At 51.2% G+C, this 19,111-nt stretch overlaps 1 protein-coding gene across 2 annotated transcripts; it reads left to right on the top strand.

Moving 5' to 3' along the window:
- The first annotated feature begins 373 nt into the window (after positions 1 to 373).
- On the top strand, positions 374 to 15,151 carry DRD2 (dopamine receptor D2). Of its 2 annotated transcripts, XM_004382515.1 has the most exons (7): positions 374 to 680; positions 6,827 to 6,936; positions 7,513 to 7,649; positions 8,874 to 9,064; positions 10,251 to 10,337; positions 12,270 to 12,597; positions 14,791 to 15,151. In XM_004382515.1, the coding sequence occupies exons 1-7, from the start codon at positions 396 to 398 to the stop codon at positions 14,982 to 14,984; spliced, it is 1,332 nt and encodes a 443-aa protein (XP_004382572.1). In that variant the 5' UTR covers positions 374 to 395; the 3' UTR covers positions 14,985 to 15,151. The 2 variants fall into 2 exon arrangements, with proteins under 2 accessions (XP_004382572.1, XP_004382573.1); XM_004382516.1 differs by lacking the exon at positions 10,251 to 10,337 and having other exon boundaries at positions 396 to 680; positions 14,791 to 14,984.
- The last annotated feature ends 3,960 nt before the right edge of the window (positions 15,152 to 19,111 follow it).

Genomic DNA, 19,111 nt, shown 5'->3' with positions numbered 1-19,111 from the left:
CTAGAAGCTAGAACCCCTAGCTGCCTTACCTTAAGTACTATGATGCATGGAATATGCTTAATAAGTATTTGTTGAATGCATGAATGAATGATCAGCTCTTCTCAAGATGACTTGTTTTACTACACTTTAAAAAAAAATTATACTTATTCATTTGTTTTACTATCTGCGAGAACTTATTAGTAGAATAGTGGCAGCAGGCTGCAGCGTTTTAAGAAAAAATGTTAGATGCAAAACTTAAAATCTTGAAGTTGGAGAATTCTATTAACTGCCAGTGGTTGGTTTGAGCTTCAGAGGCCTCTGGGGAAGGCAGCCTGCTTTGGGCAGTCCCCCCGACTCACTCCCTCTGTCCATTTCTCCTGACCAGAGCCTGGCCACCCAGTGGCTCCGCTGCCCCAATGGATCCTCTGAATCTGTCCTGGTACGATGATGACCTGGAGAGCCAGAACTGGAGCCGGCCCTTCAACGGGTCTGAAGTGAAGGCAGACAGGCCCCATTACAACTACTATGCTATGCTGCTCACCCTGCTTATCTTCATCATCGTCTTCGGCAACGTGCTGGTGTGCATGGCTGTGTCCCGCGAGAAGGCGCTACAGACCACCACCAACTACTTGATCGTCAGCCTCGCTGTGGCTGACCTCCTCGTAGCCACGCTGGTCATGCCTTGGGTTGTCTACCTGGAGGTAGGTCTGGGCCCCTGCCTTGCTCCAGCACCTTCTCCAGGGGGGCCCCATGCTGGAGCCGGGAGCCCAGCATCCTCACTGGTTTCTACCAATAAATCACCTGATGCCTTCCCAGGTGGTCCCCTCCTCTACTCTGGGCCCAGCTTTATCCTTATAAAATGGGCAGATAATCTCCCTAGTAATCATAACTATCATTTATAGGGTGCTTACTCAGTGCCGACTCAGTAACACAGTGCTTGGCCTTCTGTTAAGTACTTTATAGACAACATTATCTCATACAATCCTGCAAGATTGGCATTATTATTACCTGTTTATGGATGGTGAACCTGATGGTCAGAGAAGTCAGGTGACTTCTCTAGCCTCACACAGCTGGCAGGTCCAGGGTGGAACTCTAGCTCCAGAGTTGGTGCTCATTAACTCCTTTGCTCTATGTAGTTATTTTTTAGGACATATTAAGACATGCTGGAAGTAGAGTAACTGGTGAGAACCTGCAACGAGAGAACATGTTCGTGCTTGCAGGCCTGAAAGCTTTATTCTTTTCTCCACACTTCAGAAATGGGGGCTGCTCTTCCAAGCTCTCCTTATCCCCTTTTTCCCCTCCTCCTCAGGTTTCTTCTGCTGCCTGTATCTGGGACCTCCAGTTAGAGGCCTCCACGAAATGTGCTGTAGCCCCCTTGTCCTAAGAAAGGGCCATGGTGTTACCCATTGCCCAGCCCTGACAGCCTAGCTCTGCACTTGGTGCCGGTGGGTGGACAGCCGCCTGCTATAGTCCAGGCACTGTGCCAGGCATTTGCAGACCCAGACTCAGCAAACACAGGACTCCTGGGAGTCAATACTACGCTTCTCACTGTACAGAATAGGAAGTGGAGACTTTGAGAAGTTGCCTATCCCGACCCGTTTTACACAGCAAAGGGACAAACTGCTGACAGATGAGTACCTAAGTGTGGACCCATCTCCAGGACTCACAGGGACTGAGATGTGAGCATGCCTAGGGGATTTTGGTGGAAGTAAGCTGGATCCCACCCCTTTCTTTGCCCAACATGCTAGGGTGGCCTGTCCAGGGCTGAAGTTGGCCTGGGGGTCTGGGTGCATGGGAAGGCGAGCAAGCATTCAGGAAAGAGCCAGCATTCAGGTCGCTGAGCCTTCCCTTCCCGCCTTGGGCAAGCGAGGAGTTTACCTATGCCATGGAGGCCAGCCCCTGCCTGGGAGGGAAGGGCTCCGTTGTTAGAAGGAAATATGAAACCTTTGTAGGTTGGAGCAGAGGAGACCTCTAGGGGAAGTCAGGCAGGAAGGGGAGGCTGGCCCAAAGTGTCACACCTGCCTGTCCCCAAACTCCCGAGAGGCTCCCTGTGCTTTCTGTTGTCACCACCACACTGGCCCGCAGGGAGCCTGGGTCCCTGCTGGTTCATCACTTCCCTGGCTTCCTTTAGCACAGCCAAAACAGGCTGGGAATTTCAAAATGACCTGACTAAATACTAAGGAAGAGCCAAAGGAAACAAACAGTAAATTCAAAACAATATAAAAGCATACGGGTGACACAGGCCAGGGGTGCAGTTCCTCCATCGCCTGCATGTTTATGGGAGCCCCTAGATTCTGTCCATCCCATCTTCTGTCTGAGGGCTTCTCCCCAAGGAGCCCCTTCTTAATTTTTAGGCTTTTTCCTCTTCAATTTCCTTCTAAAGGAAAGTCCCGGGCCTCAGACTATTAGGGGAAAATGGTAGTAGGTGAAAGAAACTTAGTCTCTTTGTGTCTCAGTTTCCTCATCTATAAAATGGGGATAATAATGGTACTTACCTCATAATGTTATTTGAGAATCAAATGAATTGATAAATGAAAAGAGCTTCGAATGGTACCTGGCGCAGAGTAAACACCAGGTAAAAGTGACCCATGACAACAGTGATGAAGACGAAGATGATCCAGCACTTCCCCACATAGAGAGGATTCTCCGCTTTGCCTTCCCCCCACCCAGGCAAAGAGGCACCCTCTTTTCAGAGCTCTGCCTAGGACCCGGGGCCTGGGTCCTGCTGGCTTCCAGACCCACCATCCCTACCGACGTACTCTAGGGCAGGGATGAATCTGTACCTGGGCTGCACTGGGACCCCTAAGAATCTTTAAGCCCTTCACACAGATATTTTGAACATATACGTTCACCATTACTTTAAAGGTGAAGTGGAGTGCTTGAGGGGGCCGGGGTGGAGAAGGGCATTCTCAGAGGGCAGTGTTCAAACTCTGTCAGAGTACCCCCATCACAACAAAAGTGGGGCAGTAAACCCTACTTAAAGGACATTGTTTCAACTTTTTATTGACCCTAAACAAAAAAAAAAACAAAAAAAAAACACCCAAACCTATTGCCATCAAGTCGATTCTGACCCATAGTGACCCTATAGGACAGAGTAGAACTTCCCCATAGGGGTTCCAAGGCTATAAATCCTTACAGAAACAGACTGCCACATCTTTCTCCCACGGAGGCGCTGGTGGGTTCCCACCTTCTGGTTAGCAGCTGAATGCTTAATCATTGTGCCACCAGGGGTCCTCTTTTATTGACCCTAAAAAAAAAAAAAAAAAAAGACAAAAACCCATTGCCGTCGATTCCGACTCATAGTGACCCTATAGAACAGAGTAGAATTGCCCCATAGAGTTTCAAAGGAGCCCCTGGTGGATTCGAACTGCCGACCTTTTGGTTAGTAGCCAGTAGCTCTTAACCACTACGCCACCAGTGTTTGCTTTATTGACCCTAGTAAGTGTTTAATAAATGCTAGTTATTATTGTGATTTAGCTGAGCCAGTTCATGGCCCTCCCGCAGGTCTGCAGCTTCACGTGGGTAAGAATGTCCATGTGTGATGTCCAAAAGTTCACAGAAAAGATCCCTGGAGTGGGACTAGAAAACCTGGGGTCCAGTCCCTCCTCTGCTACTAAATCACCAAATGACCTCAGGCAAGTCTGTTTTCCTCTCTGACCCCACGTGTGTCCACCCATAAATTATAATCTCCCATTTTCACATGTTATATTTACCAAGGGTTTTGCATGTAATTACTTGCTCTTTGACAAGCTAGATGGTCCCTTCCAAGACATCTGAGGAAAAAGCATAGGCTGTGATGCTTCTAACTCCAGCTCTGCCACACACCAGCTAGGTGAAGTTGGCCATGTTATTTAGTATCTCTAGGCTTCAGTGTCCTCATCTGTGCAATGGGGATAAGCAATCTCTCCTTATAAGAGCTTTAAGAACAATAAATAAGATAAAGTATAGTGCTCATGGTACTATGTTCAATAAACTGACTACTGATACATTTTCTTGAGTCTTTGAGCCTGCTGCCCCTAACAGCTCTCTAGAACAGCCACTCCTGGGATCCACAGAGGAAACTCTCCCTTCTTCTGGGCTCTGGAAAGGCCAACTTGGGTGGGGGGCAGATTGAGAGCTTCCTGAAGGCAGGGTCAATGTTTGTATTGTTCACAACTGTATCCCTGAGTCTAGGATACAGCCTGGCATATAGGAAGTTGTTGGATAAGTTTGTAGGAAAAGAGGAAGACAGGAAGGAGGTGAGGAGTGAGGGAGGATGGAGAGGCCTGACATCTCAGACCCAGACTCCCAGTGACATGTAAGCAGTCCCCAAATACCAGTCTCAAGAGGGCCTTCCAGATGGGGAGTGAACCAGGTGGACCTGGGTCCTGCCTCATGGTGCCTTAAGGTAGACTCTATTTACTCCAAGGAAGCTTCTTATACTCCCCCCACCCCCAGCCCCAACCGGCCATCTGGCTGTCAGCTTCTGTCCACCCTGTTAGCGCTACCGCACAGGAAGCCCAGGAGAGACCTTGTTATGGTGTCCCCACTTGAGTCCCAGAGAAGGCACGTGAGAGGCTTCCTGTCTTCCAGGAAAAATTGCTGTTTCCTCCACGCCCTGACAGCTGCTTCATTGCCCATCGTTGAGCTGAAATGCCAGCGTTTGGTTTTATGCCTGAGAGCAGAAAAGAGGGCAGTGACGAGAACAAGCAGCGTTATAATTAGCCTTGATGCTGTGCTGTATGGTGCTGTGTCTCTGAGTTGGTACTGCCCTGCTCCATTCACCCAGAGGGGCCTGCCTGCTCCTCCTCCCTCCTATTGGTAGATGCCTAACCCGTTCATGACCGGTGGGATACATGGTTGCCCACCAACATTTTCTGCCTCTCAGGCTTATTGGGAAGCTGCTTTCCCACTGACAGTGCATGCTGCCACAAGGCAGGGACTTTTATGACTGTTTGAAACTGAAGAAATGGATGCGTGCTGCAAATTACTATTTCTATGGGGTGTTGTATGAGGTCTGTGCATTTGTGGTAGGAAAAATAGAAATTTTGAGAAAAGAATTTTGGGACACATGTCCCAATAGACTTCGGGTGGGGGGAATCAGAGGTTAGAATTAGTGGGAAAAGGTGTGTACCTCTGGACTCTAAGTGTAGGCTTGTGGGAGGGGGCAAGAAAAAAAAATCCGGACTACCTGCCAAAAATTCAACACTCATTGATTCAGCATGCTTCCATTAATGAAAACATATGGTATTAGCCAAAAATTCAAAGCAGAAAATAACTGGGTCTCGAAGGGGCTAGGGTGTATCTCCCCATTCTGACTCTGTCCTCAGGGATTGCAATGGTTCCGAATTTCCAAAGTTACTAGGGCTAGCCTGCTGTGTGAGTGTGTGGGCATGTGTATGTAAATGGAAAGTATGGGAGTGTGTGCATGTGTGTGTATGTGTATAAGGGAGGGTATGGGAGTGTGTGTGTGTGTTAAAGGGGATGAGAATGTGTGCGTGTGTATAAAGTGGTAGGGAATATATGTATATATGTGTATAAGGGAGGGTATAGGAGTGTGTGTGCAAGTGTGTGTGTATTAAAGGGGATGAGAGTTTGTGTGTATAAAGGGGTAGGGAACATGTATATCCATGTGTATAAGGAAGGGTATGGGAATATGTGTGTGTATAAAGGGGTAGGGGGCATGAGAATACGTATATGTGTATGTGTATGTGTATGACGGATATAAGAGAGAGTGTGTATGTGTATAAGGGGGCAGGGGCATAGAAGTTTTTGTGTGTGTATAAGAGAGAGAAAAAGAGAAAAAATGAAAATAAGCAGGTAGGAGATATGGAAATGAGTGTGCGTGTGTAAGGGATATGAAAGTGAGAGAGAATAAGGGGAAAGGGTATGGAAGTGTGGGGGGACTCTAAGGATATGGAGGTATAGTAGGTATGGACGTATGTTTGTGTAGATGTGTGTAAGGAAGAGGGTAGGAGTTTATGTGTGTGTGTATCTGTCTATGGAAAATGAGAGAGAAACAGATATTAGAGAGAGAAAGTGTGTGTGTGTGTTTATAAGGGGATAGAAGGTGTGGAAGTTTGTGTGGGGGCAGCCTAAGGGAATGGGGGTATAGGAGATGTGGATGTGTGTGTAGATGTATGTAAGGGAAAGGGTGTGTGTGTGTGTGTGTGTGTGTGTGTGTGTGCAGTGGTGGGGAGGAATGCAGAATGCTCTTGACAAGAGCTAGAAACCTCATTTCCCATTATACAAAGGGTAGATCATTACAGTGGCCCCTCCCCAACCCATTTTGTTCCAGAACTCTGGCCCAGATTTCCTTTTTTGCCATTCTCTCAGTATAAGGAGAGGAAATTTCTGTCCTGTTTCCTAGAAAGCCATCGTCTTCACCATTATTAACAGACACTCTTGGCCCCACTCTGTCCACGCACTATGCAAGGCACTGCAGGACTTGCCTGACTCGCCCAGAAATCTGGGCCACAGCAGGCCCGGAGCTGAGCTGAAAGGCCTTGGACAAGTCACTGCACTTTTCTAAGGCTCAGTTTCCTCATCTGTAAAATGGGGATTGCCAGGTGATCGCACAGATGTTTGACAGATTAAGGATGGAAGTTGAATGCTCAGTGTAAGCTAGCTGTCTTTCTTCTAGCACAGTTCTTGGAACAAAATGGACTTAGATGTCTGGGGGTAGAGGGGCCAGAGCCCAGACACCCATGGGCATGACTCCCCATTGCTGTCCCTCTTCTCCCCCACCCCCCAGGCTGTGACCCCCAAGACTTCCACAGTTGCCATCTGAACCCATCTGCCCGTCCACAGGACCTAAGCCAACCTCCCTTCCCCCCACTGTCCACCCATTATGTTGTTTTGTCCCCAGGTGGTAGGTGAGTGGAAATTCAGCAGGATTCACTGTGACATCTTTGTCACTCTGGACGTCATGATGTGCACAGCAAGCATCCTGAACCTGTGTGCCATCAGCATTGACAGGTGAGCCACAGCCAGGGTGGGAGAGGTGACCCTGGTCCTTCACCTTTCCAGCTGCTCCACCTCTTGTTCTGGGCCAGACTGTGTCTAGGATGCCATATGCATGGCTGTGTGCATGTGAGTACATGTGTGTCTATGTGTCTAGGAGAGTCCAGGCTCCCTAAAGAGACATCATCTGATGGACGGTGATGCTACCATGAACACTCAAGACAGTGACTGGTATAGAGGAGAAAACACTTGGTTTTGATTGAAGCCTTAGCTCTACCACTTCCTAGCTATGTGACCTTGGGCAGGTTGTGGAAGTTCTCCGAACCCTAGAGTGATAGATATAATCCAGGAGCAATCAGAAGCTGGTCAGTCACTAAGTGCTTGATTAGGCATCACCAACTGTCCTCACTGTCTAAGCTTGGGGCCAGCAAGGAGGGTCCAGTTAGAGTAGTCAGGTAGGCTTCACAGAGGAAAACCAACCGTCCAGGCCCAAGAAGGTGGTGCCTCTGGTGTGTGCATGTAGTGGAGTGAGGGACCCCTGGGCTTAGCTAAACTCAGGCCCCTTCTACTCCCTCTGCCCACTCCCTGCAGGTACACAGCTGTGGCCATGCCCATGCTCTACAACACACGGTACAGTTCCAAGCGCCGAGTAACGGTCATGATCACCATCGTCTGGGTCCTGTCCTTCACCATCTCCTGCCCGCTGCTCTTTGGACTCAACAACACAGGTGAGTCCTGCCTTAGTCTGCCTGGGGCTCAGCTGGCTCAGATATGGTTAGAAGCCCTACGAGGGCCCATTTGCTACCCCAGAACTGAGGCTAGGCTGGGTCTCTTGGGCCAAGCCCAACCCAGAGTGATTTCAGGTTGGACCACAGAGGAAACAATGGTCTGGAGCACAGTGGAGTTAGATGAGGAGTGGGGATAAGGATTCAGGAGGATGCCTGGACATTTGTAATTTTGTTTATTAAATCGAAGCAGGCCAGATAGCCTCACAAACTGAGAGTGTGTGTGTGTGTGTGTGTGTGTGTGTGTGTGTGCTTGCACTTGTATGGGGGGGCCATTGGGCCTCTATCCACCCCTGATGATGGTATTTTTTGTAATGAGGTTGCAGCCTCCTGAGCCAGGCTTTAGCCACCTGGAGCAGGTAAGCTAGAAACAAATCAGAGGTGAGCCAACCGCGTGCCCATTCCTTTGCAAGGCAAATTAGGATCATCTCAGATAGAGGAGACACTGAGTGCCACCTTTGGTCAAGCATGGAGCACGACTCTTGTCAGGCAGACAAGAGCAAGGCAGGGGCACCTTCTGGAGCCCATTATAAGACAAGATACAATGACATTTTGAAAATGCATGGTACAAAAAGTGTCACAGGAATTCCAAGAAACAAGAAATAGGGCTAAACACACTTGGCTCAAGCTGGGAAGGCCCTGAGAGAACAGACATCTGTTAGACCCAGAGGGAACATGAAATTTGGCTAAACCATTGATTCTCCAAATGGCCTCCTTGGAATGCAGGTGAATCAGCAAACAGGACCGAGTTATCTTGTCCCTAAAATTACAGGGCTTCTTCCAGTATACAGAAAATCCCAAAATCATGGTTTACTCATTTTAAATTTCAAATTTTCTTCCATCAATTTTTCTGAACATTCTGGCTCCACTTGTGTGCTCACAGATGACAAAAATAATGGCCAACTAACAAGGCATTATTAATGGAAAAACTTGGAGACAGTCAATCGCAGCATAGTTTTTTGCTTAGGGCTGTGTTTTTAATACTCTGATTTATATTACATATTTATTTACATCTAACATCCCCATGCAGCTGTAAACATCTAGTCATGTTCTCTGTAAAGTTGTTGCTTGCTCCTGTGAAGGACGTAAGTATGGTCACGAGGCACTGCAGCCCAATGGGCTGCTGATGCCCTGCCTACCTGGGGCTCTCCTTCCGCCTTTCCCCAGACCAGAATGAGTGCATCATTGCCAATCCCGCCTTCGTGGTCTACTCCTCCATCGTCTCCTTCTATGTGCCCTTCATTGTCACCCTGCTGGTCTACATCAAGATCTACATTGTCCTCCGCAAGCGCCGCAAGAGGGTCAACACCAAGCGCAGCAGCCGAGCTTTCAGAGCCAACTTGAAGGCCCCACTCAAGGTTCTGAGATCCCCTCTCCCCTAGGGTTCCCACCTAACCATTACAAGGGGGGGCTCATCCCATGCTTAGCTGGGGCCTGGGACATCCCAGCAGGGTGAGGTTCAGGCTGGTGGGCCTCTGAGGAGCTGAGTGAGGGTGGATTTCATAGGCTTGGACCTCAGTGGAGCATCCTTGAGTCTTCAGGAGTAGGAAGTGGGGTGGGTGGGGGGACCAACTGAGAACAGGAGTCTTTGCTTGGAGAATTTTGTGGCTATGTCGGAATGCAGCCGCCATCGGTATCCTCTTGCCTCCTCTTCTTCTCTTTCCTTTTGTTGTTGTGTGCCATTGAGTTGATTCCAACTCATAGCAACCCTATAGGATAGAATAGAACTGCTCCATAGGGTTTCCTAGGCTGTAATCTTTATGGGAGCAGATCACCATGTCTTTTCTCCCATGGAGCGGCTGATGGGTTCAAACCTTGACCTTTTGTTTAACAGCTGAGTTCTTAACCATTGCACCACCAGGGCTCCACTCTGGACTCTCTGTCTCCCTTTCCCTTCTTCTGGCTTCCCCATCCCCATTTCCTTCGCATGCACTCTCTGACCTCCCACCATGCACACCTCCTTCTTCCTCACTCTTCTTCCCTACCTCCCTTCTCTGGTCGGCTTTCACTTCCCCCCTCTTAGTTGGTGTCAATTCTCCGCTTCACTCAGCCCTCCCTGAGGAAGACCATATGTGGGTGTGGGAAGAAACAAGAGCTTTGGGGTTAGACACGACAGTTTCAAATCCTAGCCCTAACTTTTTTTTTTTTTTTGCTTCATGACCTTGGGCAAGTTGCTTAACTTCTCGGAGCCTCAGTATCCTCATCTGTTAAATGGGAATCATAATACTGACCTCACAGGGTGGTCTTGAGGATTCAGGGTGAGAAGGGATATGAATGTGTTTAGCCTGGTGCCAAATCCTTCATAGGTGCTGGATAAGTCAGGGCCCTTTTGTCCCTCATCCTGCCCACCTGTTCTCATTGCAGCACCCACCCTCACCTTACCTCAGTGACCTTCGCAAGCTTCCGCCCATCTAATCTCTGTCCTTTGAGCCCTGTGCCCAGTCTGAGTTCTCCCTGGGCTATCCTGCATTGGGGTCCTGCCCTTGCCTGCCCTTCCCTCTCACTGCCTTGCCTTAGTGACCCATGTGCTGGCTCCCTCCACAGGGCAACTACACTCACCCTGAGGACATGCAACTCTGCACCGTTATCATGAAGTCTAATGGGAGTTTCCCAGTGAACAGGCGGAGAGTGGTAAGTGTTCAGGTCAGGGACCCAGGGCCAGTCCTTCTCTCCCTAGAGAAGCCCACCTCTCATGCCTCTCTGTGACCTCACAGCTAGTTAATGGGAGAAGAGCTTCTGGGACCCCATTTTGCCTCAGGTGAGGGCAGGCTTATGAAGCACACTTCACCAGCAGGCTCAATTCTGAAAGACTCAGTGATGTACCCCTAACACAAGAAAATGGTTGGGAGAAAGAACTTGGCCATAATAACATAATGAAAAAAATAATAATAGGGGCTATCACCATTTATTGAACACCTACCATGTTCTCTTTATTATCTCATCAAATCCTCACAACAACCCTGAGAGGTAAGTCTTCTGGATCTTATTGATCTTCATTTTACAGAAGAGGAAATGGAGGCTCAGAGAGAGGTGAGGTAACTCACCCAAGGCTGAGAGAGAGAGAGAGAGTGGGAGAGCACACATCTGAATGCAGACCTACCTGTATGACTACAAAATCCATGCACCTGTTCTTTCCACTCCCAGACAGGGAGGTGCTGGGGCTGGGGACTGAGGAAGAAGGGGCTGGAGCTAGCTGCAGGGGTAGAGGTGAGGGGCAGCCAGGTAAGCGGAGCCCAGAGGTGCAGAATCACAGCAGATGCCACCTTTGCCAGTGATAGTAGCATAGGAGATAGTCCCATCTTCTAGGTGGGCAGAGGCTGGACCAGGGAACCCATAGACGACCTCACATAAAGTTCAGGTTAGGTGTTCTTGGGAAGCAGGGTCCCCATCATTCACCTGAGCTGCAAGGGCAGGACTCCAAAGAGCTGCTTATGAAGCAGATGGCAAAATGGAAAGGAGCAGTGGTAGTTCAGTGGTAGAATTCTCGCCTTCCACGTGGGAGACCCAGGTTTAATTCCAGGCCAATGCACCTCATGTGCAGCCACCCCCTGTCAGTGGAGCCTTGTGTGTTGCTATGATGCTGAAGAGGTTTCAGCAGAGCTTTGAGACTCTGATGTGCTAAGGAGAAAGGCCTGGTGATCTACTTCTGAAAATCAGCCAATGAAATCCCAATGGATCACAAAGGTCCAATCCACAACCCATCATGAGGATGGCACAGGACTGGGCAGCATTTTGTTCCGATGTGCATGGTGTTGCCATTTGTCGGGGGCCAACTTGATGGCAGCTGTCAACAACAGCCGAAATGGAAGCTCAGGAGGGGCCGAGGCAGCAGCTCAGTTATACCACCTGTGCACACAGTAAGGCCTAGATTTCAGAATCTCGGGCTGTGTCCCCAAGACCTCAGAACAGAAGTACCTAAGGAAGAGCATGGGAAGCCATGGGTGGATCAATATTGGGACCTTCTAAGTGAGCCAGCAAGGAAAATGTGGGGCCCCAAGGGTCAGCCCTTTGGCACCTAAGATCAGCAGTCTAGTGGGGAGAATGTGGAGCCCAGGTGTGGGTGCTGATGCAAGTGCCTTCGGTCAGCTTGGCATCCCCTGAGGCCCTGGGCTCCTGTGTCAGCCTGGCAGGATGAAGACAGGCACCCTCTCTGCAGAGTTAGAGTGTGAGATCCTGGAGGCAGGGCCTGAGCATCATTCTGTGATTTATCTCCAGCAGCCAGCTTGGCACCTGACACTTAGCTGGCACTCAATAAACGTTTGCTCCATTAATAAAAGAGCAGTGCATGGAGCCTTCACAGAATGGCTGTGGGGTCAGTGAGGCTGCGTAGAGATGGCCCTAGGAAGGGGGCAGGGATGAGCCTGCAGGCAGGGAGGGGCTGAGTCTTGTACCCAGACAGTCCCTCCCTCGAGGTGATCACCCTCCGTGCCTCCAGGTGACCCTGTGGTGTTTGCAGGAATGTCCAGAGTGGGAAAGGAAGAGGCCAGGGGTGCCGGGTGAGGTTGGGTGGCTGATGCCTGAGAACGTGCCTGGTTTACCCAGTGCTCTCTGACTCTGGTACAGGAGGCTGCCCGCCGAGCCCAGGAGCTGGAGATGGAGATGCTCTCCAGCACCAGCCCACCTGAGAGGACCCGGTACAGCCCCATCCCTCCCAGCCACCACCAGCTGACCCTCCCTGACTCGTCCCACCATGGCCTCCACACCACTCCCGACAGCCCCGCCAAACCAGAGAAGAACGGGCATGCCAAAGACCACCCCAAGATTGCCAAGATCTTTGAGATCCAGTCCATGCCCAATGGCAAAACCCGGACCTCTCTCAAGACCATGAGCCGCAGGAAGCTCTCACAGCAGAAGGAGAAGAAAGCCACCCAGATGCTCGCCATCGTGCTTGGTGAGTCGGCCTGGCTGCTGGCCACAGCCCAGCCCCGCCCAGTCCTGGCTGGGGGATGGACTTTTCACTGCAGGTCTCATGGCCTGCTGTGCTCTTTCCAACCATGGCCGGGGGATCATGGGATGGCACCCACTTAGGCACAGGTCAAGCCGCTTGGAGTACAGACAGCCCTAAGGGGTAGATTCCACGATTATGCTCATTTTACAGATGGGGAAACTGGGGTTTAGAGGTTATGGAACTTGACCAAGGAGGAACCATGATTTGAACCCCGGCAGCCTGACTCTGGAGTCTGAAATTGACTCAAACCCATTGCCATCGAGTTGATTCTGACTCTTAGTGAGCCTGTAGGACAGACTGGAACTGCCCCATAGGGTTTGCAAGGCTGTAATCTTTACAGAAGCAGACTGCCACATTTTTCTGCCAACCTTTTGGTTAGCAGCCAAGTGCTTAACCACTGTGCCACTGGGGCTCCTTATGAACTTGACTGGTCTCCCACAATGCCTCCCAGAACCTCATGACTGGACAAGTCACTGTTCCTTTCTAGCCTCCTTGCCTGTAGAATAGGTTACTTCTCAAAGGTGTTGTGGTGGTAAAGCAATACACGTTTGGTGAAAGCATTCTATAAACTGTAAAACAGTACACACATTAAGTGTTGTTATTATTACAGTTTTTGCTAATATTGCTCTTACTGAGGAACTGGGAAATTCCACTCACTTAAGCTCAGTCAGATTCTATGAGACCAGAACTGTGAAAAACAAAAAGGGGCTATGAGGGGAGGCCCTTGATCCAAGTGAGGTCATAGTCCTGTGAGCCAGGTAAGATATTTAAATAAAAGTCTTCCAGAAAGCCATATAATAAAGGTCGAAAATCAAGGGGTGGACTGATAAGGATGGCTGGGAAAAGGAGGGACTGACGTGACTACACCCTCCCTGTAGCCCCAGGGAAGTTCATGAGGCCCTTTCACACTGGTGATGTGAGTGGGGCAGGTGATGCTATCCTCATTTTATGAAGGAGGGACGGGGTCACAGCCAGGTGAAGGGGCTGACCCGTGGTCACGCAGCTGGGGTGTGACAGAGCAGGATCTGAGCCAGGCCCTCTCCTCCAGTCCACAGGAGCTCCAGTCTGCCTTCTGCTCTTTCCAGCATGATGCTCTGCCCCCAAGGACGTCCCCTGCCCCTGTAGGTCTTACCTGTACTCTGTGCCTCCATGCAGAGTGGCCTGTCTGACGGGGCTCCTGGAGAAAGATGCTCCTGAGTTAGATAAGCTGAGCAGGCAGGGGCTAGTGTAGGGGGCAGGGGATAGCCCCAAGGCAGGGATTAGCAAGGGTGTGTGCTCCAAGGCTGGGGGAAGTGAGTGAAGGCCTAGCAAGGGCCTGGCCATTTGGGACCTAGACAGACTTGGGTTCAGATGTCAGCTTTGCCTTCGAAGAGCAAAGTGACTGTCTGAGTCTCAGTTTCCGTCTACCTCACAGGAATGTCGTGAGGGCTAAGCGAGATGGGTGTTTAGCTCTCTGTTTTCTCCCTCTGGTGGTAGCAAGGCCCAAACTGTGTTCTACCACTGCCACCAACCAACTGTGCCCACTTACAGCTTGAGGAAGACATTGTTCTCAGAGATGAGCAGGAGTTGGAGCAGGAATGTCCATTTCTACTGCCTGATTGGGGCAGCGTGTTAACCTTTTGAGGTTGTTTTCAAACCATTTGTCCTTCCCTCTGAGGTAGGTAGAAGTCCCTGGCTGGGGCAAACAGTTAATACACTCGGCTGCTAACTGAAAGGTTAGAGGTTTGAATCAACCCACAGGCACCTCAGAAGTAATGTTTGGCAATCTACTTCCAAAAAATCAGCCATTGAAAACCTTATGGAGCACAGTTCTACTCTGACGCACATGGGATCGCCATGAGCTGGAGCTGACTTGACAACAACTGGTACTGGTACGAGGTAGATATTATCACATCCATTTGGCAGATAAGGAAAATGAGGCTGAGGGAGGTGAAGTGACCTGTTACCTGCAAATGGGTGCCAGAGAAAGGTCTAGAAAGGACTCCTCTCTCACTGCTCTTTCTGCTGCAACCTGCAGCCTCAGTGTTGAAAGCAGGACTCAAAGCCCACAATCCAGGTGCCCCATTGAGGGCGGACGTTCCCAGCTCAGCTCTCCTGGGCCCTGGGAGCCAGCCTGACAGCTGCCCTCTCCCCCAGGCGTGTTCATCATCTGCTGGCTGCCCTTCTTCATCACACACATCCTGAACATACACTGTGATTGCAACATCCCGCCCGTCCTGTACAGCGCCTTCACGTGGCTGGGTTATGTCAACAGTGCCGTGAACCCCATCATCTACACGACCTTCAACATCGAGTTCCGCAAGGCCTTCATGAAGATCCTACACTGCTGACTCTGCTGCCCGCCCGCACAGCAGCTGCTTCCCACCTCGGCCCGGGCAGGCCTGGCCTCAGTCCCTGGGTGCCTTGGGCAGGAAGGCGCGGGGTGGACTCAGCCCTCCCTTCACCCGGGGCAGGCCCTGCAGTGTTAGCTTGGCTCCACGCCCCTCACTGCCCGCACACCCCTTGCTCCGCCAGGGTGGTGCAGAGATCCAGGTACTGTGCAGCCCTCAGGCTGGACCCTTGGCTCAGGGGCAGCTCATGGAGGCCCCTTCCACCGCCAGGCCCCCTCTCCTTGGCACCAAAGATGCAGCCACCTTCCTTGTCCTTTCTCTGGGGCTCTGGGGTTGCTGGGCCAGAGTCAGGGCTCAGAGGCTGAGTGCTCTTTGCCCGTTAGGCTTGGCCCGGTCTTCACAGGCCTGTGCTGGAGCAGGCAGTGGGGAGAGGTGGACAGTTCATGCCCTGCGAGGCCCACAATAGGAGAGCAAGAGCTCTTGCCAAGGACCCAAGTACCTTTAGTCCTGGGGGACCCGTGTAAATACCAGACCGCAGACGAACCCCAGAGAAGCCCACGCCAAAAATCTGAGCTCTTCCTACCCTGACTAAGCTGCTACTTTCCATGTCACCCTATGCCACCTCGTTATAGCTCCCCATGTGGCTGCCACACCCACTGAGGGGAGACCAGCCCCTGACCTAGGACCCAGAGAGGATCTGTGGGGAGAGGAGCTCCTCATCCCTAGCCACTTGGCTGCCCTCTGAAGGATCTCGGTTACTTCTCAGAACAAATGCTGGGCCACCCTGGGGGCGGGAGGGAGATCGGGGCTTGTAACTGTCTGGGGGCCTGGTTGGGAGTGTCTGCCCCATAACCACATCCCTTCTCTATTCCTTGTTGCCTCTTCTCGCTCCCTTTTTCCTTCCCTTCCACTGCCTCTGCCTTAGAGGAGCCCTTGGCTGAGAGGCTGCTGAGTACCTTTGGCCTGGCCTGGCCCTGCCCCGAGGGAGGGGGTGAAGCTGCAGCTTGGGGGGAGCCCCAGGCCCCAGACTCTGTAACATCACTACACATGCACCAAACCAATAAAACTTTGACAAGAGTCGCATTCCAGGACCCCTGGGTGCGAGGGGGCAGTGCCACCTTCATCCTTAGCAGTGGGCGGAGCCAAACCTCTGTGCTGTGCTGGGGGACAGTGTCTGAGGCGCCTTTTGAAGAAGGAGCCTGACCATGGCTGTGAGGGTGTACTGGAATTCTGGGAAAAGGAAAGAGGGAAGCTGCTCCCAACAGGAGCAAGTAGAAGATGGAGTGTGGAGGGGAGGCTGGGAACTTCTTCCAGAAGGTTTCTTCCCTCAACCCCATCCCTTCCTCCCAAGCTGACATGAGCAGTCCCAGCCCTGGTGTCCATACCCAACCCAGGTAACAGGTTGTCCCCAACCATCATCTGGCAACAAAGATAGCAGGGGGAGCTTTTTCAATAAGAATTCCATGGCACGCTCTGGGCAGCAGGATTCACCAGAGGGGAAGCTAGGCTGTCCCATGTCCCCATCTCCTTCTCCCAGGTCTGGAACCTCTGAAGGAACCACCCTGATTGCCCTCCGGGGTTCTGTGGAAAAGGTGGCCTGGGAGGTGTCAGCCTTGCCTCTGTCTCCCATCGGAATTCCCTTCCTCTGGGGCAGGCTGGCAGGAGCAGCCACGGCTTCGAGTGCTGTGGCCAGGAACAGTTCTCCTCACTGCTTCCAGGACAAACAGCCCACTCCAGGCCTTCTGCGGCCTTGACTTGGCACTGCCCTGACAACAGAAATTTGGCTTTTGAAAAATGAAATAAAAATCAGCTCGGCGAAGGAGGAATAGTCTTACCACCTGAGCATAACAGTGGTGATGATAAACAAGGTGTCGGCACCCACGGGCTCAGGCGCTGGGGAACTGTCAGGGCATAATTTGCATGCTAAACACAGTATTTTTAGCACCAAAGTTTGGAGCACTTAACTTGCCCTGAACACTTAATTATGGACTTTGATCTTCTCCCTGAACCTGAATGTAGCGCTGAGCCCCGGGAGAGGCTCCTATCCCCAGGAGCACCCTGATTCCAGGCCCCTAATCTAGCTCGGGCTGTGGGCAGTAACCCAGTGACCACCTCCTGGGAAAGGCATCAGACCCCTGAGGAGGCTACAAACCCCAGGGACTTCTCAGCTGCTCACACCCACGCCTTAACCAACACACACTCGCCCTCAGTTTGTGGAAGATCATGACCTGGATGGGAGCTGAAAAGTTCCTCTCATCATTAGTAATGTTAGGAGGTCACATGAGTTTATCAGCTGTGGGAATTGGGAGAGATGACAAAGGGAGGGAGAGAGGGAGAGGAAAGAAGAAAGGAGGGAAGGATGGGGGAGGAAGGCAGCCCCGGAGCAGCCTGGCTGCGGAGCCAGAGCAGAAGAGCGCTGACAGGCAGCAAAGGGGAAGAGGGCAGGGCAGGGGCGGGGGGCGGGGCGGGGGAAAGTTACCCACAGCTGTCATGGAGCTTCACACCTTTCTGCCAGACAGCGGATTGACAGCTAGAGTGGGCAGGGGGAGGGCTGCCTCCACCCCCTCCCCCCTCAGCATTTCAGGGGCATAATGGATGGGAGGAGGGGGACCCAAGAACACAAAGGTGGAGGGGGCCACCCAGGCTCTGGCTGTCTTGAAAGGGGCCCTGACTGTGACCCCTTTGCCTTGACCTTAGGTCAGAGAGGAAGTTAGAGGCTGGTTGGCTGCAGGCCCTTGATTTTTTCTCTCCACTCTGCCTGTCCCTGTGTTTCTGTCTTTGTGCCTGTCTTTCTCCGTAGGATGCCTTTTAATAAAAGGATCATTCATTTGCCTTTACAGCAGTTGAAGACTGCAGTCCCCCCACCTCACCTTGTCCCACCCCCACTCCCCCAAAGCAAAACAAGGAGGTCCTTGGGTGGCGCAAATAGATTTCACTTAACTCCTAACCTAAAGGTTGGCAGTCAGAACCCACCCAGTGGTGCCACAAAAGAAAGGCCTGGCAATCTGCTTTTGAAAACAACACAGCCAAGAAAACCCTGTAGAGCAGTTCTACTCTGTAACACATGGGGCCGCCATGAGTCAGAATGGGTTTGGGCTAAAGGAGTGAGCTTTAGGGTCAGACACAGCTGGGCACTTTGCATATTTTATCTCACTTCATCTTCACAGAAACTCTGGGGTGAGGGGGTTCTCCTTTATTCAGATGACAAATGGAGTCATCATTAAGAAGGGGTGGATCCAGGATGCGACTTCAAGTCTTCCAGGTTCCAGACCCTTATTCTTCTGATAAGGGCTGGAGTCCCAGGTGGCCATGGGCTGTGGAGTTGTTCTGGGACTTGAGAAGGCAAGTGGTCCGGCTGGCTGAGAAAGTACATCATTGAATCCATCCATCCATCCATCCTTGTCTGCTTCACAAATGTTTATTGGGCAACTATTGTGCTGGAGGCCCTGGGCAGTTTTCTGGGAATACAGCAAAGAATAGTCTCCCGTTAAGAAGTGAGTGGAAACACTGGTGGCGTAGTGGTTAAGAGCTACAGCTGCTAACCAAAAGGTCGACAGTTCAAATCCACCAGGTGCTTGTTGGAAACCCTATGGGGTGGTTCTACGCTGTCCTATAGAGTTGTTATGAGTCGGAAATCAACTCAACAGCAACAGGTGAAGGGATGAGTAAGGACAGCCCCAGTGGCGCAGTGGTTAAGCACTCAGCTGCTAACCAAAAGGTCAGTAGTTTGAACCCACTAACCACTCTGTGGGAGAAAAGACTGGGTGATCTGCCCCCAGTAGAGATGACAGCCTTGGAAACCCTATGGGGAAGCTCTACACTGTCATATAGGGTTGCTGTGAGTCGGAATTGACTCCATGGCACTCAGTAACCACGCATGAGCAGATCCCTGGGTGGCACAAATGGGTTGAAGATAATGGACACAATCCTTGCCTTTGTGGAGCACACAGTCTAACGAATGATAGCCATTAATCAAACGACCCGTCAGACAATCAATGTAAAAGTCTCCACCGCCGCCATGGGCAAAGCCCTGGCTAGGAGTGGAGGCCGCTGCTGGGGCAGACAACAACCCCAGAGCTAGCTATGTGCTGCAGTGCTCCAGGCCCCATGCACCTAGATACCACTGA

Source organism: Trichechus manatus, unplaced genomic scaffold, assembly GCF_000243295.1.
Source record: "Trichechus manatus latirostris isolate Lorelei unplaced genomic scaffold, TriManLat1.0 scaffold00094, whole genome shotgun sequence".
Lineage (NCBI taxonomy): Eukaryota > Metazoa > Chordata > Mammalia > Sirenia > Trichechidae > Trichechus > Trichechus manatus.
Note: the sequence above shows the minus strand (reverse complement) of the source record. Positions and strands in the feature narration are given on the sequence as shown.

Excerpts from the sequence above, each read along its gene's own strand:
- DRD2 (XM_004382515.1), top strand. The coding sequence starts at position 396 with ATGGATCCTCTGAATCTGTCCTGGTACGATGATGACCTGGAGAGCCAG. Across the intron at positions 681-6,826 it reads CTTGGGTTGTCTACCTGGAG|GTGGTAGGTGAGTGGAAATT; the intron begins GTAGGTCTGGGC and ends TTTTGTCCCCAG. Across the intron at positions 6,937-7,512 it reads TGTGCCATCAGCATTGACAG|GTACACAGCTGTGGCCATGC; the intron begins GTGAGCCACAGC and ends CACTCCCTGCAG.